The following is a 21,625-nucleotide window of genomic DNA, read 5'->3' on the forward strand; positions in this document are numbered from 1 at the left end:
GACTTCATGCAGCGCCGGCTTCGCCTGCAATATTACAATGCAATATTATATTACAATATTACAGTTGTATTATATTTATAGAGTTATTTACAGAATTACAGTACATAATGCAAATACAGGAGTTTTCTTTTAGTACAGAATACTGTCTGATAGGTATGGTCCACTCTGACACCTTCTTTCCCAGCACATCTGTGTTTATCTATATTTGTAGAAAATAAAAATGTATTTATTATGTGTTCTTTATCAGGCCAGGACCTTGACTCTGCCTGTGTGTGTCTGGACCAATTTAATAAGACAACATTCGAAGACACAGTCTTATAGGAGTTAAACAAGTTGAATACTTTCATCATGAAAAATGTGCTTGTTGCCAATATCATATGGTGTATATACACCATATGATATTGGCAACAAGCACAATCATACAAGAACATGTATGATTAGTAAACTTGTTGGCAATGAAAAATCACCTCCAGATCTCAGGGGAATTACTTTTGGTAAAGTGGTATGTATCCAGGTGGCTTAAATAACATTAAACCCACCTTTTGCGTCAGTGCTCTAACTGAAGCGATTTAGTATACATATATAGCTTATATGGTATATAGCTCTACAGTAGGCTTGCCTAAGAAAGGTACACACGGAAGAGATCTATCGTTCTCACGCCATGGAGGCCATGCCTTATCTCAGGGTCAACTAAGTTTAGCCCTGTGTCGTGCTGGCCAGCATGGTAAGTGAGACCGTGGAGCTGGTGATGGGGCGGGGGGGTGGTAGACGGACTCTGTTTTCCGTGACCAACCAACTGTCAGACAGATTATCTGTGCCTTTCTGCCCTCCCACCCCCAACACACCCACCCATGCACAACCCCACACAAACAAACCGACACACACACACACACACACACACACTCCATGTGGTGGAGGTGAGATCATGCTATGGAACCAGCACCACCGGTCTAGGGTGCCTGCCAGGAAGTATCTCATTAACACACGAACACACACAAACACACTCCGTTGGCAAATGTAAGCAGTTACACCATAGAGTCCAGTTTGAACCTCTTACAGTGAATGGTAGCTGCACTACAGACCTATGGCCACAAGATGGAGGGCTCACCTTGTTTGGCCACAGTGCATTGGGTGCGCTTTTGTTGTTTATCAAACCTACGTAACGAAAAAGAAATGTCCTGATGTCTCCTATCTTCACCCCCTTAATCTTACAGCTGTCTGCACCTCCCTACCTCTCTCCTGTGACAATAGTAGTGTCCAGGACATGACCTCAGACCTTTGTGTTTGTTGATAACACCATGGTACTCTATTAGTGTGTGTGCATTTGCGTGTGTGTGTGTATGTTTACATTTGCATGTGTGTTTGTGTGCGTTTGCTTTTGTGTGCGTGCATGCGTGTCTGTTTGCATGTGAGCGTGTGCGCTTACGCGTGTGCCTTTGCATGTGTGTGTTTGTGCATGCTTGTGCTTGTGTGTGTCTGTGCGGGTGTGTTTGTGTGACTGTGAAAGAGGCTCATTGGTGACATGAAAAATGTGATCTATCCAGGGCACAGCTGTCCCTTCGAGGCTGGGAGGCAAGGGCTGTACCCTCACTTAGCAGGGAGTTGGCAGAGGGGAGGAGCAGAGAGGAGAAGAGGAGGGGAGAGGTGGGAGGCATGAGAACTGAGGGGAGTAAAGGACAGAGCAGGGGGAGGGAGGGCTGAAGGGAGAGAGAGGTGACAAAACTTGTGAAGAGAAAAAAGGTGCATCAGAGCCAACAGACAACAAGAGGCAGTCGGGGTGGTGGCATTGAAGCCTTCACAGGTCACAGAATGAAAGAGACCGGTACTTTTACTTGTCTCTTTCTCTCTCTTCCTCTCTCTCGTCCACCCCCCTTCTCTCTCCGACATCTTTATACGATGTCTCTCTCCCACTCCCACCGCCCTTCACTTCTCTCTCTCTGACACTCTCTCTTTGCTCCTGCCCCCACCCCTCGGCCCCCACCCTCCGGCCCCCACCCCTTTCCCAGGGAGGGTGTAAGCTGACCCCAGACCCCGGAGCCCTTCAAAGGGGTCGGAGCTCAGGCTGCTAATGCCACATGATCCAGACAGGACTCGCACTCGGCTGTCCTGCCCGTCTGAGGACGCCATACACACCGCTTGCCCTAATTGATTTGAGATGAAACTTTTGGCTCTCCAGATCTCGTGTTACTTTGACTGGATTTTGTGAGGATGTGACAAGAGATTCCATCAATGGCACTGTCACCAAGGTAAGCCAAGTCATTAAGTTGATCAAATTCTATTTTGGGGTTTTACATAAGAGTTATTTCATGGTTATTGTATAACAATTTAATAGAATTAACTTAGTAACATGTATAAGGTGCTTATGTTATTGTAAATGTCGCCTCATTACAGTTGGTGATTGAATAGAGTAAGACAAACTGTAAGACAGCTGGGTTTCTGTGATTACACTTTAAATGCTTATACTACATGGTAACTACACAGTAATTACATAATTGTAACAATGATGGTATTTAACATGATAATTCATCATTTAACATAACATGACATAATGAAGATCACAAGTTGTGAGCGTTCAAAATCCATAAGAATTTTAGTTCCCCAACTTACAAACTACAACCTTCAGTCTACAGTCTGAATGTGTACCAGAATGGAGAGCTCAATGTTGCCGTTGGTGATGGATCTGGAGCTTCCGGAAGCCCTGGATGATTCCGACAAGACCCTCAAAAAGCAGGAGCCCTGAGGGTGTCAGAGGTTCTCAGTCACTACAGGACGGTCTTCTCCAGACATCTGACCCACCAGAACACCTCCACACCCCGAACCAGCTGCCAACTTGCCTGCTTGCACCATGGACATATCCCAAGTCTCAAACACAAAAAAAATGGCCGACATCAGTGGAGCTCACAACGGCCCCTCCAACATCCCCTCTAAACGGGCAAAAGTCGCCAACTTGGACCGGGTGGAAGCGGACCCCGGGACAAAGGAAGACACCCCCCCCCCTGATGCGGCCCTTCCGGTCTTCCTTCGTAAACTCCGCAAGGCAGCTGTAGGCACGGGATGTGACATCAGGCTGAGGGTGTCGGTGGGGGGACACCCGCGCCCCACCCTGTGTTGGTACCACAACGAGGAGGAGCTGCGAGCCCCCTCGGGCGACGGGGACGCGGGGGGGCTGTGGATCAGGGACTGCAAGCCTGGCGACGCTGGCCTCTACACGTGCGTGGCCACCAACAGTCTGGGGGAGGCCAGGAGCAGTGCTCTGCTGGCCGTGATGGACCTGGGAGAAGGTGAGGGGGGGGGGCGTTTGGGGGGGGGGGGTTGAAGATGAGGAAAGGGCTGTAATAGGTCAATGGAACGGCCGGAGATGTTGAAGGAATGACCGAATGAATGAACAAATGAAGCAATCTGTGAGAAGTTGCGTGGTATGTGGTTAATGGTGTCACTGGTGTGGTGGTGGAACGTGGCCTTGCAGCCTGCACTATGACCTTGCAGCCTTCACTATGACCTTGTACCAGTAGGAGATTTACGTTTTGGTGATGTTGAGGAAGGTTATAGTCTCTCAAATTTGCGGTGGGTCTAAACAGAGATACTGCTTAGGGTGGGTTTACTCACACACACAGTGCACACACACAAACACACACACGCACAAACACACACATGCACACAGATGGAGAGCAGAGCCATAATTATCCTGCTGGTATAAAAAGCAGATATATATTTAGGATGGGTTCTCTCACTGTGACCCCCATCGTCTGTCTCTGCCTTCCTTTGGCCTGGCAGGTGAACCTCCCACTGCTCCTCAGGGCAGCAGGGGGGACAAGCTGCTGCTGATGAAGTTCACTTAAAAGGGGAATGTTCAAAGGTCACCAGGAGTGAGGACTGGCACAACCATGCGTGCATGTTAGATAGAGAGAAGAGAGAGCGAAAGAGAGAGAGAGAAAGCAAGAGAGAGAGAGAGAGAGAGACACAGAAAGCAAGTGTGTACACGGCCCTACACATAATCTCTGGCAGAATAGAGTGGATACAGAATAGCTGAGGTCAGATGAAGAACCACACACCCCTGCTGTACTTCTTAACTCCTTTCAGAAGCAGCCCACCACTCAGCCACAGCCATGGAGTGAAGCCTACGAAGCTATGAAAGAATACTTTTGTTGCCTTGAATAAGCTGCAGGCCAAAAGTACTGGCCAGGCCAGTTTCATACCAGCCCTCTCTGTTATCAGCCAGGGAGAGAGTCTGGAGATGGCCTTCTGACAGCAGGAATCTGACAGACAGATAGCCTTAGGGTTCTTCTGAAAGGGCGGTCCTCTCCTCTCTGCCTCCAGTTAGACGTGATGATGTCAACCAAATGTCACGCTCACTGAACCCCCCACCACCTCTCTGTTGTAGCTTTCCCTCAACCCCCCTGTCCCCCTCGTTCTCCCTGACAACCTCCCCCTCCCTCCCTCCCAACTGCCTCTGACGTCTTTGGCTTCTGTCTGAGTCTCTCAGCTTATCACACGTCTCCCACACCATTCCTGACAATCTCTCTCTCTCTGTCCCTCACACACACACTCTCCCAGACCACGCAGGCAGGGCCCAGTTGTCCTATCACTCATCACCTTCTCTCTCTCTCTCTCTCTCTCTCTCTCTCTCTCTCTCTCTCTCTCTCTCTCTCCTCCCCTCTTTCTCTCACTCTTGCTATCTCTTACTATCTCCTGGTCTCTCTCTCTCTCCTACTCCTCTCTCTCTTTCTCTCTCTCGCTCTCTTTCTATCTCTTTCTCTGTCTCTCTCTCTTTCCCTCTCCCTGTCTACAGTATCTCTCTCTCCCCCCAGGGTATATTTATAGTGTGGTATGTGCCAGCAGCCTGGTATGAGAGGGCCGTGTGAATGCATGCGGTGTGTCCTGTTACACAGGCACACGTTGCCGATAAGTATAGCCCCTGACACTGAAGGCTTGGGGGCATGCTAGCCACAGGCCAATGCTTGCTTCATCAGAGTGACGGAGTGTGTGTATATGTTTGCATTTGTTTGAGAGAGAAAGAGAGAGCGATACAGACAGTCAAGGAGAAAGAAAGAGAGAGATAGGGAGATTGGGGGAAAAGAAGAGAGAGACAGATTGGATGAAAGTGTGATGACAGACAGGTTGACAAACAGGCAGGCAGAAAGACAGACAGATAGATAGACAGCTAGTAAGACAGATAGATAGATAGATAGATAGAATGAGAGAGAGAGTCAGACACCTCTGTCCCTTTAAGATATCAGCAGCTGGGATCCTACCAATCACACGGCTGACTGGGTTTCAGGTCTATGATCTTAATGTCATCTATTGCTCAGGATTGCTGGCCTTACTGACTCACCTAGTGAGGCATTAGCATCTGGTGTTTACATGTCTGACCCAGCACGAGGATAGAGGATCCCTCCGACTTACTTGGACAGTGTGTGTCTTTATTTGTCAAGGGAGAGATGCCAAGAGATAGAGATGATGAGAAAGGGTGTAACAGAAGGGATAGAAAAAATCAAATAGAGACTGAACCATTTTGAGTCGCTGCAACATAATAAATTGGTTAGCCTTTGCTCAAAGTCACAGATCTAACCCGATAAAACTTGTCTATCTTGCTTTTTGGTACTGTGTTTAACCCTTGTGCTGCCTTCGGGTCACATGACCCGAAGGCAGCCATCGTTGTGTTTACCCAATTTTACCCAATACAAAAACAAATAAAAAGAATTGTATTTTAACCTTTGCAATGTGGGGGGTCTGAGGCAGCCCGACGGTTCAAAGAAAATGCTTCACTTTGTTTTTGTATGCGGTAAAGTTGACGCAATACGTCGGTGGGTCACAATGACTGATGGGTCAGAATGACCCGAAGAGAACACAAGGGTTAAATGTCAGATACAATTCAAACATACAGTAATATTAGAATGAACTCAACCCCTTCCCTAGTACCAAAGTTGTGCCCCATCTCACCCCACCCTTCCCAGAACTTCCTCCTGAGTGAGTTTCAAACATAGTAACTTATGACTTCATGTGAATCTGCTGTAGCTCAGTGATGCTACGTGTGCAGCACAGCCACATTCAGTTGGAGTCAGGAATCCACCCCTAAGAATACATTTACTGTAGTTTTATGTCTTGGATGTAAAATTAACTAGATAAACATGTCTAAAAATGTATTACAACTTAGAAATGTTTTTGTCCCTGAGGCTAACATTTGATATCCTCATCAAACGGGTGTCCATTTTAGTCCCAGAGAATATAACCTCTCAAATTTATATGAGTCGTAAATACTATTTAAAAAAAAACTAACTAACAGCTTTGGATGCCACAACAAAGTCAATGTCAACTTTTAAAAAGGCTTTGTGAAGTTACAAGCTTGTTACGGTAATAGATTCATAGTAAAGTTTGTTTGGGTTTGAAGCCCATTGAAGCTTTTACTTTTAGGAAGTCTGCAAGAAGCAAGTGTCTGTTTTCCTGTCAGTCAACTTCCTTCTTGCAAATGGATTCAAAGTGACTGGACACCATAGCTGACAGGACAGTGGAGGTCATCCTGCCTTTGTGTGTGTGTGTGTTTATGTGTGTGTGTGTCTGTGTGTGTGAGTGAGAGAAAAAGACAGTATAGAATGTTTTTCTGACTGTGTGTGTATGATAGAAATAGAGTTAGCGTGTCCTGTTTGTGTGTGTTCTCATATGTGTGTGTGTGTTTGTGCATGTAATCCCCGGCTCATGAGTACAGAGAGGGGGAGCAGGGTCTATCCTGTACACAGCTTTGGACTGGGAGGTGGGGTGAGGGGTTTGGGGTGGGTGGGGGGGGCGACAACCCCACTCAAAATAGAAGACTTGTCCTGTAGGGTGTCGGAGTAAGGGGGAGCAGTGTGGAGAGAAAGATGGGAACAGGAGAAAGAACCCTGGGAGAGAAGGTGAACCGAGGGACCTACTAAGAGCAGCGGCCATCTTAGGATCTTCGCCCTCATCCTGGCCACGACTTGTGCAGAAGCCATTTTATGGAGCACCAGTTCACCTCAGTAGGAGCTGGGAAATAACCTGCATTGCAACAGGGAGAGGGGGGCCATCTTGATGAGGTCAATCTTGCCCCCGTGGGTTTCCCCCTGACTCAGCACTGGGAGAAGAGAGGAAAAGAGAATAGAAGAAAGGAGAAGAGAGAGGGATACTGTCCTCAAGGGGGGTCTGAGAGTGGACTGTGACAAGGAATAAAAGAAGAAAACATCCCTTTTTTTAAGACAGCGTAGAGGAAGTAAGAAAGAAAAAGAAAGAAAGGAAGGAAGGCAGACAGGCAGGCAGGACATCGGATGCAACTGGAAAAATGATCAGAAAGGAGTTGCTTGATGCTCGGAAGGCCTTGAGAAGTGTGAAAGTGTGAGTGGTCCCAGGAGGAAGAAACTGAAGGGTGAGTCTGAGTTGAGGTTGGACGTACACACACACACACACGCATGCATGTGGCTGTGAATGTATTGTTTAAATGCACTGGGAAATTCAACGCACTGGACAAGTTTAACATCCCTCTGTTGAATCTTCTCCTACAAAGAGACTAGTCACTTTACTCTCTTCACCTATAATGGCTGCCACTGAAAGTATTGTAGCTTAGACCAGTGTTTCCCAACCTTTTTTCAGTCATGGCACCCTTAAAAAAGTTTCAAAATAAAAATGACTTCACTCTACATATCCCGAATTCTCCTGATTGAGGAAGCGATGAGGGAGAGAATGTGACTAATATCTCCAATATTGGTTGGAGATATAGAAGGGGGCGCCAAAAAAAACAGTCCAGCATTTATTTATTTTTTTGCGCCCCCCTCTGAGTGGCGCCCTAGGCGACCGCCTATACCGCCTGTAGGAAAAAACGCCCCTGGGTTTTGCGCTCTGACTCTGCTAATGAAGCCCTTCGTACTCCCCATCATGGCAGCGGCCCCATCAGTACATAAACTGTGACAGTCCTTCCAATTCAACCCCCCCTGTTCAAGATACTCTGCTGTCACACAATATATTTCTCCTCCCGTTGTTTTGTCAGACATTGATTTACAAAATAAAAGTTTCTCTAATGCTGTCGCCATCTACGAATCGTTTGCCAGGAGCTGAGCGTGCGTGCCCACTAATGTCAGTCGACTCATCCAGCTACAAGGAACATTTGTTGAAGGCAGGGACGGACTGTGAGTAAAGGGTTAAAAGTCCCTGGACTTTTATCCAGTCTGGCCCACCAGAACCGGCCCCCGTATACGCCACCACAGCTGCCCTGCCAATGCATCCACATTCTGTGTTTGATGTAATGCAAATTAGGGAGTTTCACAGTTCATGCGAGCGTGCATGATGCGCGTGCGAAATTTTTGGGCCTTTATTTGAGCGCAAAATAGTTTTTAGAGCTTTATGTAAAATAAACATAGCCATTTTTCAATTGGTAAAACGTTGTCTAGTGAAGATGATGTCTTTTTTTCTCTTATTTTTCAGCCCCTTACGTTTCTTAGCCTGGTTTTCGATCGTTATATAGTCTCTACTAGCTAGCTTTCGATATCAGTGTCACTGTTGAGTGTAAGCGACACAAAGGGGGCGGGGTAATGGCTGCACAGACGTTCATTTGGAATAGACCAACCGGCCTTGGGGAAATGGGGGACGGCCAACCGTGTCGCTCAATCTTCTGCCAACATTTTATCAGTAGTTATAAGGCAAGCGGCCCTCCGGCTCAGACGTGTCTCGGCCCACCGGGAATTCTCCCGGACAGTGGATGGCCAGTCCGCTACTGGTTGACTTTTACACGGCACCCCTGCTCTCATCAGATGGCACCCCAGGGTGCCGCGGCACCCCGGTTGGGAAACACTGGCTTAGACGACTACTTCCTAGAAAGCCCACTATCGCTCTCCCAGACCCTGTGTGGCGCAGGGTGGGAGTCAACAGGTGTCTGGCTAACTTAAGTTCTCTGGTACCCACCTTATGAGCTACTCACAGTAGCCTGCCTGTCTGTTTTGAAGGTTCTAACGTTTTTAGCTTTTGTCTGTTTCTCTTACACAGCTGTCTGTCTGTCTGTTAGCCTGTTTGTCTGCCTGCCTGTCTGCTAAGCCTGACTATCTGTCAGTCAATCAGTCTGTCAGTCAGTCTGTCTGTCTATCTGTCTGTCTGTTTCTTTCCATCGTGCTTTTATCCCCCCCCCCCCCCCAAAAAAAAAACCTGGGACCTCTTATCTATCAAGTGCTTTACCACTTTTATCACAGTAATATTCCACTTTACCACTGAGCTATACCCATCTGTCTGTCTGTCCATCCACTTGTCTGTGTTAATACAGTGCTTTATCAATATTTCTATGTGCCCATCAAGACAACATTGTTTTGTGTACGTGTGTTTGTGTGATGTGTTGGGGTGTGTGTGTGTAGGGGTTTTCCCTTTTTTACTGGTGCACAGTCAGACAGCACACACACACACACAAACATTGGTATGGTCAGTCATGTGTCGAGGATTAAGTGGTAAGATCAGGTTGCAGACTGGCACTGCCAACTACGCCACTACAGCTGTTATGTGTCTGATAAACATATCTACCCACTGACACACACTTTCTCTCCATGTCAGGTTCCATTTAGAGAAACAGACAATGGTTTTAAGGAAGAGTTGTAGAGTTGGTAGGACTGTGCTCTCGCTTCCATAGTAACTTCAGTTTCTCACCCTTGCTGGACTGGACTGAGCTGGGCTAGACTGGGCTGGGCTAAAATAGATTGGGCTGGGCAAGATCTGGGATTAATTGGGCTAGCTTGGACTGTGCTGAGATTGATTAGGCTGGACTGAAATGGACTACAATGGAATTGTCAGAGTCTATCTAGAACGTCTAGTAGCAGATAAATGCTGCTGAGAGAGTTGTATGCTTCCCAGAATTCACCAGGGTTACACTGCCGAGAGCTGTCCCAAAATCAATGTTGCCCCATGAAGTCAGCTGTCTTTCTCATTGTTTCAGAATAATTAGTGCAGCTCCAGCAGTCATATTAATCGTTGTTGTTATCTGAATGACAAAGCTGTTTTGTCTGGCGCTGTTTGTGCTTATGCTTGAATGTATGATTAAATTAATGAACAAAATCTTGTACTTGTGGTGTTCCATGGCCTTGCTCTGCTATGTAAGAAAGAAACCAACTGGGGTTTGTACATTTTAGATTACATTCAATGCACTTTACAGCAATGTCAAATTACTTTCCTAAGGATGTCTGAATTAGCCTGGTCCTAACTACGGAGGACCAAACTTGCCATATTTACAAATGAATGAATGAATAAATAATTGTCCACATCCATGCATTTAGACAGAAATAAACGAATATATGTATTAATTAATGCACAATTGTCAATCAATAGTTACATATATTTTAAATGTATGTATGTATTTATTTTTGTATTCATTTATTGATTGATTGATGTATTGATTTATTTATGTATTCATTCATTTATTCATTCATTCATTCATTCATTGTTCCCAATATGATAATGAGAGGAGGCCAGTAGGCGTGGAAACTGACGTTCAGACATTGCAATCAATCCAGAGCCATTAGATTCAATCTAGCTAACGCCTGGGACACACTGGTTGCAAAGCGCCCTGAAGCGCCACAATCTGCTACGAATGACGCGATGCTGTTCACACTAGACGCGCATTTCTCCACGCTGGTCACCAAGCCTTTCACCTTCTCTGAGCTTTTCCTTTTATACATGTAAAGCTGACATGGTACATTGATCGGATATCGTTTTTAACGGGGTAAACACATGGTTGGCCGGTCAGCGTAGTGAAGTTGGGTGTTAAGTGATAGCCCACAACTAACGTAGTCAAATCTTTATAACATGTTTGTTTATCCAAATATAATTAAATCTTTGTTTTCAACGAGGTCGGCCAGCCTGGCCATGTAGGCTATGTTGTCCATAAAAACGATATCCGATCAATTCTCAAAATGTAAACATTTAAAATAAAAAATCCTGATTGTTGATTGTCAAACCAACAAAAGCCTCCTCCCATTATCATATTGGGAACAATGAACGAATGAATGAATGAATAAATTAATGAATGAATAAATAAATGAATGAATAAATAAATGAATAAATCAATCAATAAATGAATAAATCAATCAATAAATAAATGAATACAAAAATAAATACATACATAAAAGTAAAATATATGTAACTATTGATTGACAATTGTGCATTAATTAATACATATATTCGTTTATTTCTGTCTAAATGCATGGATGTGGACATTTATTTATTCATTCATTCATTTGTAAATATGGCAGGTTTGGTCCTCCATACCTAACTGGACGCTCGTACATTGCATTTGTACAGAGTCTGGGCTCGCTCCATTGACAAGCGTTAACTTCCTTGAAGGCGGGTACTCTGTTGAAGTTTAAAACTATTGGGTCTACACAGAGCAACTCTGGATCTGCCATAACCAATTGATGGCGTTCGCTTTAGCCAACTCCTTCACCACTAACGGAGCTAGCTGGAAAATCAAATGATCCCCATGGGGATCAATGATTGTTCTTACTCCGGCTTTAACTTCTGGATATTCGGCAGCGTTGCCACAACGGACCGAATGGCTTCGCTCGCATCTTTCTCCGCCGCCATTACGGAACTACAACTCAAACTAGCGCACAACATCAACGTCATCGTTCTCAGCCACTCCCTCTGTTCTCTGATTGGACCGGTAAAACGTTTACCGGAGACATCTGACCAATATACCTCAAGCTCAGACGCAGTACAGAAGCAAAATGAAAATTGAGCGGAAGTACGTAGGAGGGCAGAGCCAGGCTATGTCTGAATCCCAAATGGTGTATTTGTTTAAAAACCATCCTTCGATTCCTGGGTTCTCATTGGATGCCAGTAATATGAGGCTGTGTCCTGATTGGCCTTCCAGCATATTGATCCCAGGGGGAGATGAGTGGACTGTGTCTGTGGTGGTGTGTATCTTCTGTCGGACAGAAAACGTTTTTATTGATCCCTCCTTCCTGGAGATGTGGGCCAGGAGGTTGGGCTGAGGTGGAGGAGAGGATGGAGTTGGGGTGGGGGGGAGAGAATAAAGTGAGATTGAGCGGTTGAAAAAAGAAAGGAATGTGGAGAGAAAGACAGAATGGAGACAGCAAAAGGGAGCTTATTCAGCCTTGATCAGTGAGAAGCTACAAATGTGAGCCTGTCTATTTGATTTGACCCGTCTGTCTGTCGGGGTCCTGCCTGTCTGCCTGCCTGATTCTGTCTCAGTCTCCACAAGCAGTAGCAGGTCTTCCTAAGTAACGCAAAAAAGGATGTTGTTTACCAAAGCAATCAATGCCTTTCCCTGTGTATATGTACGTGCGTGTGTACGGACAGACTCTTGTACATGTGTATGTGTGTGCATGTACGTGTGTGTGGATGTGCAAACATGTGTGTGTGTCCCTGTGTGTGTGCATACATGTTAGAGTATGTGCATGTGTGTGAGCGTATGTGTTTGAGTATGTGTCTGCCTACTCAAATTCACTTAGGATGGTTGATTTCTCTTAAAAATATGGGTTGCTGACAGATTATATTTAGATGGCTGATGAATTGAGGTGTGGAGTACACAGACGTGCCCTGGTGTGTGTGTGTGTGTGTATGTGCAGGTGTTAAAAGACTAGTAAATAAGGCAGTCAAGTAATTACGTGTACGCGTATAATGTTTTGGGCTGTGCCTGTGTGTGTGTGTTTCACTTGATGACAGCCTATTAATTACAGAGGGGGTTGTGAGGTGTCAGGTGGGAACAAAGGAGGATGCTGTGCTCCTCTCATCCTTGTCTGCCCTTCAGCACACAAGCAAAACATACCTTCCAAGTTCAATATCTTTCTTTTTTATGTATCCATCCATCTCTCCTTTCATCCCTCTATTTGTTCAGCTCTCTTTTTGATATTTTATCAATTTATTCTATATGTATCAGCTTCTTTTTACTACTGTTATAATAACTGTCCGTGTTAATATTCCCCCACGTACATAAAGGGACAATCAGCCTAGGTAAACAAACAAATAAATCGACAACATTGTCAACGTAAACAAGTAAATAATACAGATTTGTGGAAGAATCAATCTTCAAGCGATTCTGATTCTGACCCAGTGACACACTGAACCTTACAGAGAAGCACAACAAAAATCTGCCTAATTACACACACATCAACATTAACTGTACAATGTATTGATTAGGCTGTTTACTATACACTATGTCTAGATGTTGATCAGGGAAATCTTCCCAAAGCTTTATTTATATCAGCACATCTTTCATTGTTCTGGGTTTACGTGTCGGGGGGAAGAGAGGCTGTTTATGTTGGTGCCCTGGTGCAAATGTCTGCCGGCTAAACGTCGTCGTAGCGACACGACCACAGACCCTCAGTTTAATTCACCGTCACAGACACACTGGCTCTGCATGTATAATAGATGATCTGCTGGAGGCTGCATTCTCCCCTTCTATTCCCCCCCCCCCTCTCTCTCTCTCTCTCTCTCTCTCTCTCTCTCTCTCTCTCTCTCTGTCTCTCTCTCCTCTCCCTCTCCCCCTCTCCCTCTGTGTGTTTTGCCTTGTGGAGAAGGCACTGGTGGGTGCTAGAATGGAACAGTAGTAATGGAGGAAGAAAAGGAAAAGAAGGCGTTTTGGGTGAAGGATTTAGGGAGGGTGCAGTGGCGAGGAGGAGGAGGAAATCCCCCCCCTCCACCCCCCAGAACAGGAGTGATTCTCCCTCTCTTGCTCTTTTACCCCTGGCTCTCCATCTCTCTTTTATTCAGCCATCATTCCTCTCTCATCCTGATACGCCTGCTATTTATTGAGTTCTTCTTCTCAAACTCATTCTCTTGGGCTTCTTCTCCTTTGTCTCTGTCTCTGTCCCTCTCTCTCTCCCCATCTCCACCCTCCTTCCCTCCTCGCCGTCTGTCTCTCCTCTCACTTGCTGTTGATGCTGCAGAGAGAGGAGGATGCTGTGTAGAGGCTGACTGTGTTGTTCTTCCCTCTTTCTCTCCTCCTCTTCTCGTTTCCACATCTCTCCATTTCTCCGTCCTTCCTTCCTTCCCCCGGTCTCTCCCCCGGCTGCCTGCTGTTAAGAGGGGCTTTAATAAAGGAGAAGAAGGAGAGGGGGGGGGGGGGGGCAGAGGTTTTAAGAGGCGGAGAATCGCCCCCTCCAGCAGAACACGTCAGAGAGGGGCTGCGGTGGCTAATCGCACAGAGGAAACACTCTCTGACACAAAGACACCTGCTCCTGCTTTCGCATCCTCCTCTCCTCTGCCTCTCCTCTTCTCTCTCTGCTTCTCTTCGCGGCCAGGAGAATGTGCACACCCACACATCTTAAAGCTGAGTATCGCTGGGACAGATATTTTTTGGGCTGCCACACCCTAGTGGTTTGAAGGGAGGTTTCGGGGATGTTTTTGTGACCAACGCCACAGGTAAACTGCTACACAGAAGAACCTCAACACTACTTTCAAACATGAAGAAAATCTGGTCCAAGAAAAGATTTCAGGTGGGTTTTTTTCTTTTTGACACTTAATTAGCTCCATAGTAATGTATCCTTTGAAAGTCTGATCGTCAAGATATTATTTGGGCTTTGCATCTTGATTCATCTAAACAATTATCTAAATGCCACAGCATTAAAGTACAAATATCCATATTAAGGTTACTTGATATTTACTTCCTACCCTGTACATTCTAGTTATTGCTAGTAGAATGACTCTAGACTAGAAAGGGTCATGAATGTTGTGAACACATGGAAAACATCTCACAGGGTGATGCTCCCCATATCCAGGGGCAAAGCTCCTCGTCTCTGAGGACGACCCAGCTACCTGCTGTGACACAATGACAAAGAATCGCCCCTGGGTGGAGAAGGAAACATCAAAACTAATTTCAGGAAAACAGAGTCTTTTACAGACAAAGGCTTGCTAAGTGTTGTATTCCTCATCCTAGGGCAACAGACCAATATATTTAGCATGTGTAAAAAATTACAAAAATACTTTTAGCCCACTGCAAATCTGCGTGTGCAGTCTTGAAAGGATCATTGTTTTGCCTATGTCTTGGTCTGGGTAGCAATGTGTGTGTGTAGAGAGCAGGTAAGTGTGTCAGTGGGCCACAGCACAGATACCTGATACCTACCGTCAGAGAAGCAGGAGACAAGGATCCATATGACTTTACTATCGCACTACTGTTGTTCTCTGTACCTCTACTGGCTCTCACATTGTAAACGATCTGTGTCAAATTCTTCCACCTCCACTTCTTGCAAGGGGAATCAATAGAGACGCAATGAAATTGTTTTCATTTCAAAACGGTTTCGGTTTTAGCTCTTTATGAAGCTTTTGCGGGTTCTTTCAAAGCTCTTTGGCATCATTGCGCAGTAGCATCCAGTTGGATGTTGTTTGCGTGTCTGCTGTTTGCTGATATAATTGCCTGGAGATACTGTGTCATCAGAGTGAGGAGAGGACAATGGAAGATTTCAATGGCTGCTGTCACATCACAATAGACACCAGAAACACTCCATCCAACTGCTTGTGGCTGAGAGGGTACTTGGAGAGAGAGACAGAGTGAGGGGGGGGGGAGAGAGAGGGGAGCGGGGGAGAGAGAGAGAGGGGGGGGGAGAAAGAGAGCAGGAAAGAACTAGAAGAAGGAGAGGAGCAGAGGGTAAATCTATCCCAGGAATCATTACTTATAGGCCTTACAGCCACAAGGAAAACTTTATCACAGAAAAAGGCTGAAGGCTGAGGCCATCCTCCACTGGTCCTAGCACATCTACCACCAGCAGTTAGAATGCAGTAGAATGAGTGTTTCTCATCTTCAAGTTTCATATTATTCACACAAAGCCAAGGGGTGCTTAGCAAGCACAGGGACATCTATCAGATGAGTCATTACACTGCTGTTTCCCTCCAGCATTACTGACAGGCAGCCAGCCAGTCAGTCAGTCAGTCAGTTTTCTACAAAATATCCTGGTTTTGATATTGCTTTTAGGATTCTAGTGTATTTGTGTCTTATTCCGAGATTTTTTTGTTTTTGTGCTTCTAACAATGATCTTGTGTCTGTCTTGTTTCCAGAGGACTGGACACTCCACGAGGACCTTCGGCAGGTTAACTCATGGTGTGTGGTCAGGATGGCCTCTTATCTAAAACACAGACAAACCCATATGCAGTCTTACTGTACCACAGGCAGACAGACTGCATGTCTGCTGTGCATGTGTAAACCCCCACTGTGTATACAAGTCAAGTTTAATCTGTTCCGATCATTTCATTCTTATATTAAAGTCCCAGTTGAAAATCTTTGGGTTGCTATCCATACATTTTTAATGCCTTAATCAGAGCTGGAGAAGATAGTGGGATTATTAAATATTCAGTGTGCGGAAGTAAGTCCACCCCCACAAAGCAATTTTATTGTATTCCTATTGTTGCATCTCATCATTGCATAACATCCTCCAAAAAAAAAAAATCTGAACCTCTTGGTTGATGGTGGTCATCTGTCTTCTCTACCAAAACAAATGTTTCCAAATCAGATTTCCTGTTTGCTGCAGATCAGATTCACTGGATTCATATACTTACACACAGTACACTGCAGCAAGACAGGGTGAACACACACAACCTCCTATACTCAACAATACTGTTGAGTTAATTTGCCGAACATGGTGTGTAAACTATTTCGCGTGCTGCTGTAGATTTGACACACTAGGGTGGTGGCTGCTGTACACATACACACACACACAGCCACACAAACATATTCACATTGACACGCTTCCACAAACTCTGACACACACACTTATGCACACAGAAAATGGGCTGTGAACATTCTCTTACAATTGTTATTGGTCCCTCCTCATTGACTCTACCCTCATTTTGTCGATTTAACCAACAAAATACGGTACAATACACTTCCTGTAGTCATCTAGCAGGAGAAGCTCATTTGACATTAGCTTAGTGCAATGAGGCGTAGCTTCATTTGCCTCTCTCTTTCCCTCTTTCTCTGTCTCTCTCTTCTCACTATCTCTCTTTCCCATCACCCCTCTCCCTCACTGTCTCTCTCTTTCTTTTTGTGGCCCATATGGGCTCTAACCAGTGATTGTATTTGTGTGTCAGGGGGGCTGTTTGGGTGGTTTTAGATTCTAATGGGCACGGACGAGAGGATTGGCCGTGTGGGTGAGAGAGAGGGTGGTTTCCATAGTAACGGTGCTCTCCTGTCTGCCCTCTCTTGCTGCCACTATGGAAGCGAAGTTTTCCGCTCCTGCCGAAAGCAAAGCTATGGTAAACCTGAATTATTGCTGTTGTTATCCTTCATATTCATCTCTATCTCTCTTTCTTAAACACTCTCCCTCCCTCTCTTTGTTATCTCTCTTTCTGTCCTTCACTCCCTTGTTTTCCATTAGTCAACCATCTATGATGTGACTTTTTGGTATGACTCAAGGCTGCCAGTGTTTCATATTAAGCTATACTACCTTGGTCATTCATCAATGTATTGTATCTGTTAAATTCTTTTAGGGGGCGCCCTAAAATAATTTAATTTAATCAAAAAAGCAGTTTCTGTACGTAAACACATGGGTGGAGTAAAAATACAAGTAGCCTCCTGCTACTGCATCTGTTTGGGTGGAATTTAGTTCTATCAAACGTACCAGCCTTCTGCCTCCAATGAGAGCTGCCTATCCCAGCTAATGGCCTCAATTCTGTCTTCAACTAGACTGACGTTGTCTACTTTTTCATGTCCTCGACACAAAAATCTGCCCTAGCCAGCTTCCTACATCCATATTGATCCCCATTAAAGGTCATGAAATCGACTTTTCTGCTTTGAAACGCTTTGAATAAAGACCTTGTATCAAAGGGCACAATTAAGTCATTATGTGAGCCAAGCCTCTAATATAACTAGAGTCTAGACATCATTACTGGGTCAAATTAAAGAGAAAAGCAGTAAACCATGTTGAGGGAGTGCCCTTTGAGAGTCCTGCAAGCCATAAACTCAGAGAAGGTCAGATGGTAGATCTGATTCAGCACTTTCAGTTGCCAGCTCTACAGCCGTGCACTTTGAAAACCCATCAGCCCAGCCATCTAGACCTATAGGTGCTGTTAGGGTTGTCTAAGTCAGTCTAAAACAGTATTCACAATGGTTGACACAGGTACTGCCTTCTTAATGGTTGCTGTACCTGTCATATATTGGTAGCTATGCACTGCTGGTCTGATGGCATGATCGTGTAAGACTATTTCACTGGTAGACATATTTTATATCTTTGTCACAGATAACCTGTGGGAGTTTTAGGTGTGTGAGTGTATGTGCAAGAAAGAGAGAGCCCCAGCTGGCTGTGAGTCAGGGTTCAGTGGTGACCTCATTTACTCCTCCCCAGGAGGGTTCGCACTGCTTCGCCGTATTACCCATCATCCTCTCTGCTGCTAAGTGAATTTGAAGTGTCATTTGTCTGTGTGACTCAGCTGTTGTTTTACGCCTCCTCCTCTCTTTGTCTCCCCCTCCTCCTTATTTCTTTGTCATCTTTCAATCGCCTGCTCTTCTCCTCCTCGTGACGTCCCTTTTCCCCTTCTCGTCTTCCCCTCCCTTTCCTGTCTCGACCCTGTCTTTCTCACCGTCTACTCTCCTTCTCCTCTGCCTTTCCACTCCATCTGTTCATCTCCTCCTCTTCCTCCACTCATCCTCCTCTTCTTCTCACCCCCTAGACTCTGAGACAACTGAAGATGAAGCTACAGAGTCCCAGGTACCCATGGAAACCAAGGAAGGATCCGGGAGACAGCATGATAAGTCTGGCCGGAGAGTGACTTCAGGTAAATCACAGCCTTCATTCCCAGCACGGTCTGGGACTCAAAAGTCCTTATCAATCAAGTCTGTTTTCCTTGGATTAGCAAAGCACATCCTTCAAAGACTGTTCAATATGAACTGTTTCTTACTTATTTATTGGTGACGTATAAATAAATATAACTTATTCACTGTATTGACATTTGCGAGTGATATGGTTATCATTTTTGTGAAATTGTGTCAGTGCTAGCTTGCAAAAGCTGGCCTTGTGCTTGAGTTTGGTGCTATAATGAGATTTATCACTGGCCCTCTGCGAAGAGGCTTGTCGCTGTAAAGCAAACTGGCAGACAGCAGTTTAATGGGGTTGGTTGGATAGCAGGCAGGGCAGGCTGGCACGAGTCGCGAGGCACCGAGGTCAGGGTTGGCGACAGCCAGGGGCCTTTTTAATACCTTAAGTTGTGATGCAACCGTGTGACACACTGACCCAGTTTAGGCAGATAACCAGGCCTTCTCCATGCCTGTGGTGGGCCTGCATCTTCTGGCGGTGTGTCGTGCAAATGAATCAGACTGGGGCTGGATATGGTGACAGGCTATGGAGGTGTATATGTTGTTTCTTTTTTTTGAAGATGTTGTGGCTTGGAAAAATAAAACCAATTCGAAAAGAAGAATGCCATCTTTAAATAAATGATCTGAAGATATGGCAGTGTTGTCCAATGTCATAGTCTTTTGATTTATTCAAACAGGCTCTTTAACCATGCATTTGCAAACTCCTTTGCAGCTCTTCTTTTGCTTGTTTTGGCTGTGGTGATAAATATGACATGCACAATGCGTCCTAGCATGGTCAGCAGGATTTCTAATTATAGACCACGGACATGGACACCCCCTTGTCGCTGTACAACTTCATTTGACGTTCTGTCCCTTAAACAGTTTGTGCTCTTTCAGGTTTCACTCTGGCAGCCTGAGCGTTTCTGTCCACTGTGGTATGTGTAGAAAAAGAGTATTGAAGGAAGGGAGAGAGAAAAAGTAACATTTGACCAGGGGCTGGAGGAGTGAGTCCACGTCACCTTCATTATCTAACAAAATAAGGAAAAAAGAGTGCTGCCTTACCGGCCCTGGGAAGAGGACGCATCAAAACGAAACCTCTAAACTCAAACTCGAAAACTGAAACATGTCTGATTAAGATGTTTTCAAATGTATCTGGTTTCAATATTTTATTTTATTAAATGGTTCAAATGTTTACTTAAGTCATCGTTTAAATTGAAGTGAGTGTTGTTAAAATAACATTTACGTACCAGCAAAAAAAGTACAGAAAGTGACGAATATAGAGTGTATATTCGTCACTTTCTGTACTTCTTTTGCTAGTACGTAAATGTGCAGTACTGTGGTAGAAAAAGGCAGAAAATATAGCAGCCAGTTTGAGTGTAGCCAAGGCCCGTTAAATAAATGAAATTCTTTCCCACCGGCGCTAACTTTCTTCCCACCAGAACGTCTTCAAATCTTAATTAGTCTGGTTCCAGTCCAACTGAGTCGTTTGTGATTGAAAAGGTGCATAAACCCAATTTGTGGTTGTCAGAATAGTGTTCCCCATTAACCACTAAACAAATCTATAAAATTGAAATCCCCCTTTCACACCTGTGCCTACCCTCAGCCCCTCAGCAGAGAACAGGTGAGACAGTCAGAGGTTACTGCGTAGAGAAATAAAAAGCCTCTTAAGGATCAGAGCCACAAACATTTTGAAGGGTGTGATTTCTTTTCTCCCGTAATCTCTCTCTGCCAAGAATCCTCCTACTGGCTGGCTTGAGCTCCAGCTTCTGTGGAGCTGAGTCAGTTCTAGCTCCTCATGGCTGCTAGCTAGCAGTCTCCACACCCTCACCTCCCCCACTCCCTCCTCTCCCTAGGCAGATCCAGTAAATGGGTTTGGTCGTTAAGAGGAGATGCTGATGCTTCCAGTTCTTTTAGCTGCTAGTGCATTTCTGTCTTCCTTCTCTAATCACTCAAATGTCAATCATGGTGTGCTAAGTGTGGGAGGAGCCGTGGGAATGGGACTATATTCACCCATTTCCCTTTTCCCCCATGAATCAATTTTCTGCTCAATCGTGATTCGCTCATGATGGGTCTACTTCTCTCTCTCTATCCTTTCCATTTTACCTCCACTGACAATCTTTCATTTAAGAAACCTTCACATTTTCTCTGTCCTTCTTCCTTCCTCTCTCTCCGCCTCCCGCTCTCCCCCTTCTCTCCCTCTGTCCCCATCCTCAGGTGAGGGAGGCAGAGTGATGGACCTGGGCTCCGACGGTGTGGACCGCAGAGCTACCCTCCCAGGGGGACATGACCCCATTGTGGAGAGAGAGCTCATGGCTCTGGGCTCCAGGCCCCCAGGGCCCCATGACCCATCACACGCTGCCAGGCAAGCCTTTGGTGGGGTTCCCGCTGAAGGGGGCCCACCTGTCAGACACCTGGGTGTGGAGCCCTTGATACGGGCTTCCCATGCTAACCTGGCCAGACCTGTTCTGGGGTCAGAGGAAAGTGTGTCTGTGGGAAGCGACTACTATGGAAGCATGTTCAGTTTATACAGAGGGAGAACGTTTTCCATGCCTTTGTAGGAAAGGCTTCTCCATGACTCTACCAAGGAGCAAGATGGGCCACTAAACCAATTAGACCAAATAAAAAACTTTGACCTTACAACCAACACATACATACATTACGTCCAGATAAACATATCTTTCAGAGCTTTCATGTTTTTCAAGCTCAGAATATCCTTTTTTTTATCTCGTGCTTTTTATACATTATCACATCATCTCTCATATACTCTTGGTTGGAGTTTTCAGATCATACTTTCCTCCTACTCTGCACTAATTAATTAACAGCTTTATAATCACCTGTCTTGATTGTATATAGTGGGTTGGGACCCAAAGTACCCTGTGATGAGTTCTAACCTGAGAGTGGTTCTAA

General features: G+C 45.3%; 1 protein-coding gene across 2 annotated transcripts; it reads left to right on the forward strand.

Annotated features, from left to right (window-relative positions):
• Nucleotides 1-2,039: 2,039 nt before the first annotated feature.
• LOC134007929 (striated muscle preferentially expressed protein kinase-like) lies at nucleotides 2,040-21,562 on the forward strand. 2 transcript variants are annotated; one of them, XM_062447678.1, is made up of 6 exons: nucleotides 2,040-2,246; nucleotides 2,624-3,281; nucleotides 15,991-16,033; nucleotides 17,150-17,184; nucleotides 18,598-18,702; nucleotides 20,933-21,282. In XM_062447678.1, the coding sequence occupies exons 2-6, from the start codon at nucleotides 2,846-2,848 to the stop codon at nucleotides 21,274-21,276; spliced, it is 963 nt and encodes a 320-aa protein (XP_062303662.1). In that variant the 5' UTR covers nucleotides 2,040-2,246; nucleotides 2,624-2,845; the 3' UTR covers nucleotides 21,277-21,282. The 2 variants fall into 2 exon arrangements, with proteins under 2 accessions (XP_062303662.1, XP_062303663.1); XM_062447679.1 differs by lacking the exons at nucleotides 15,991-16,033; nucleotides 17,150-17,184 and having other exon boundaries at nucleotides 2,041-2,246; nucleotides 20,933-21,562.
• The last annotated feature ends 63 nt before the right edge of the window (nucleotides 21,563-21,625 follow it).

This window comes from Osmerus eperlanus, chromosome 21, assembly GCF_963692335.1.
Source record: "Osmerus eperlanus chromosome 21, fOsmEpe2.1, whole genome shotgun sequence".
Taxonomy (NCBI): Eukaryota; Metazoa; Chordata; class Actinopteri; order Osmeriformes; family Osmeridae; genus Osmerus; species Osmerus eperlanus.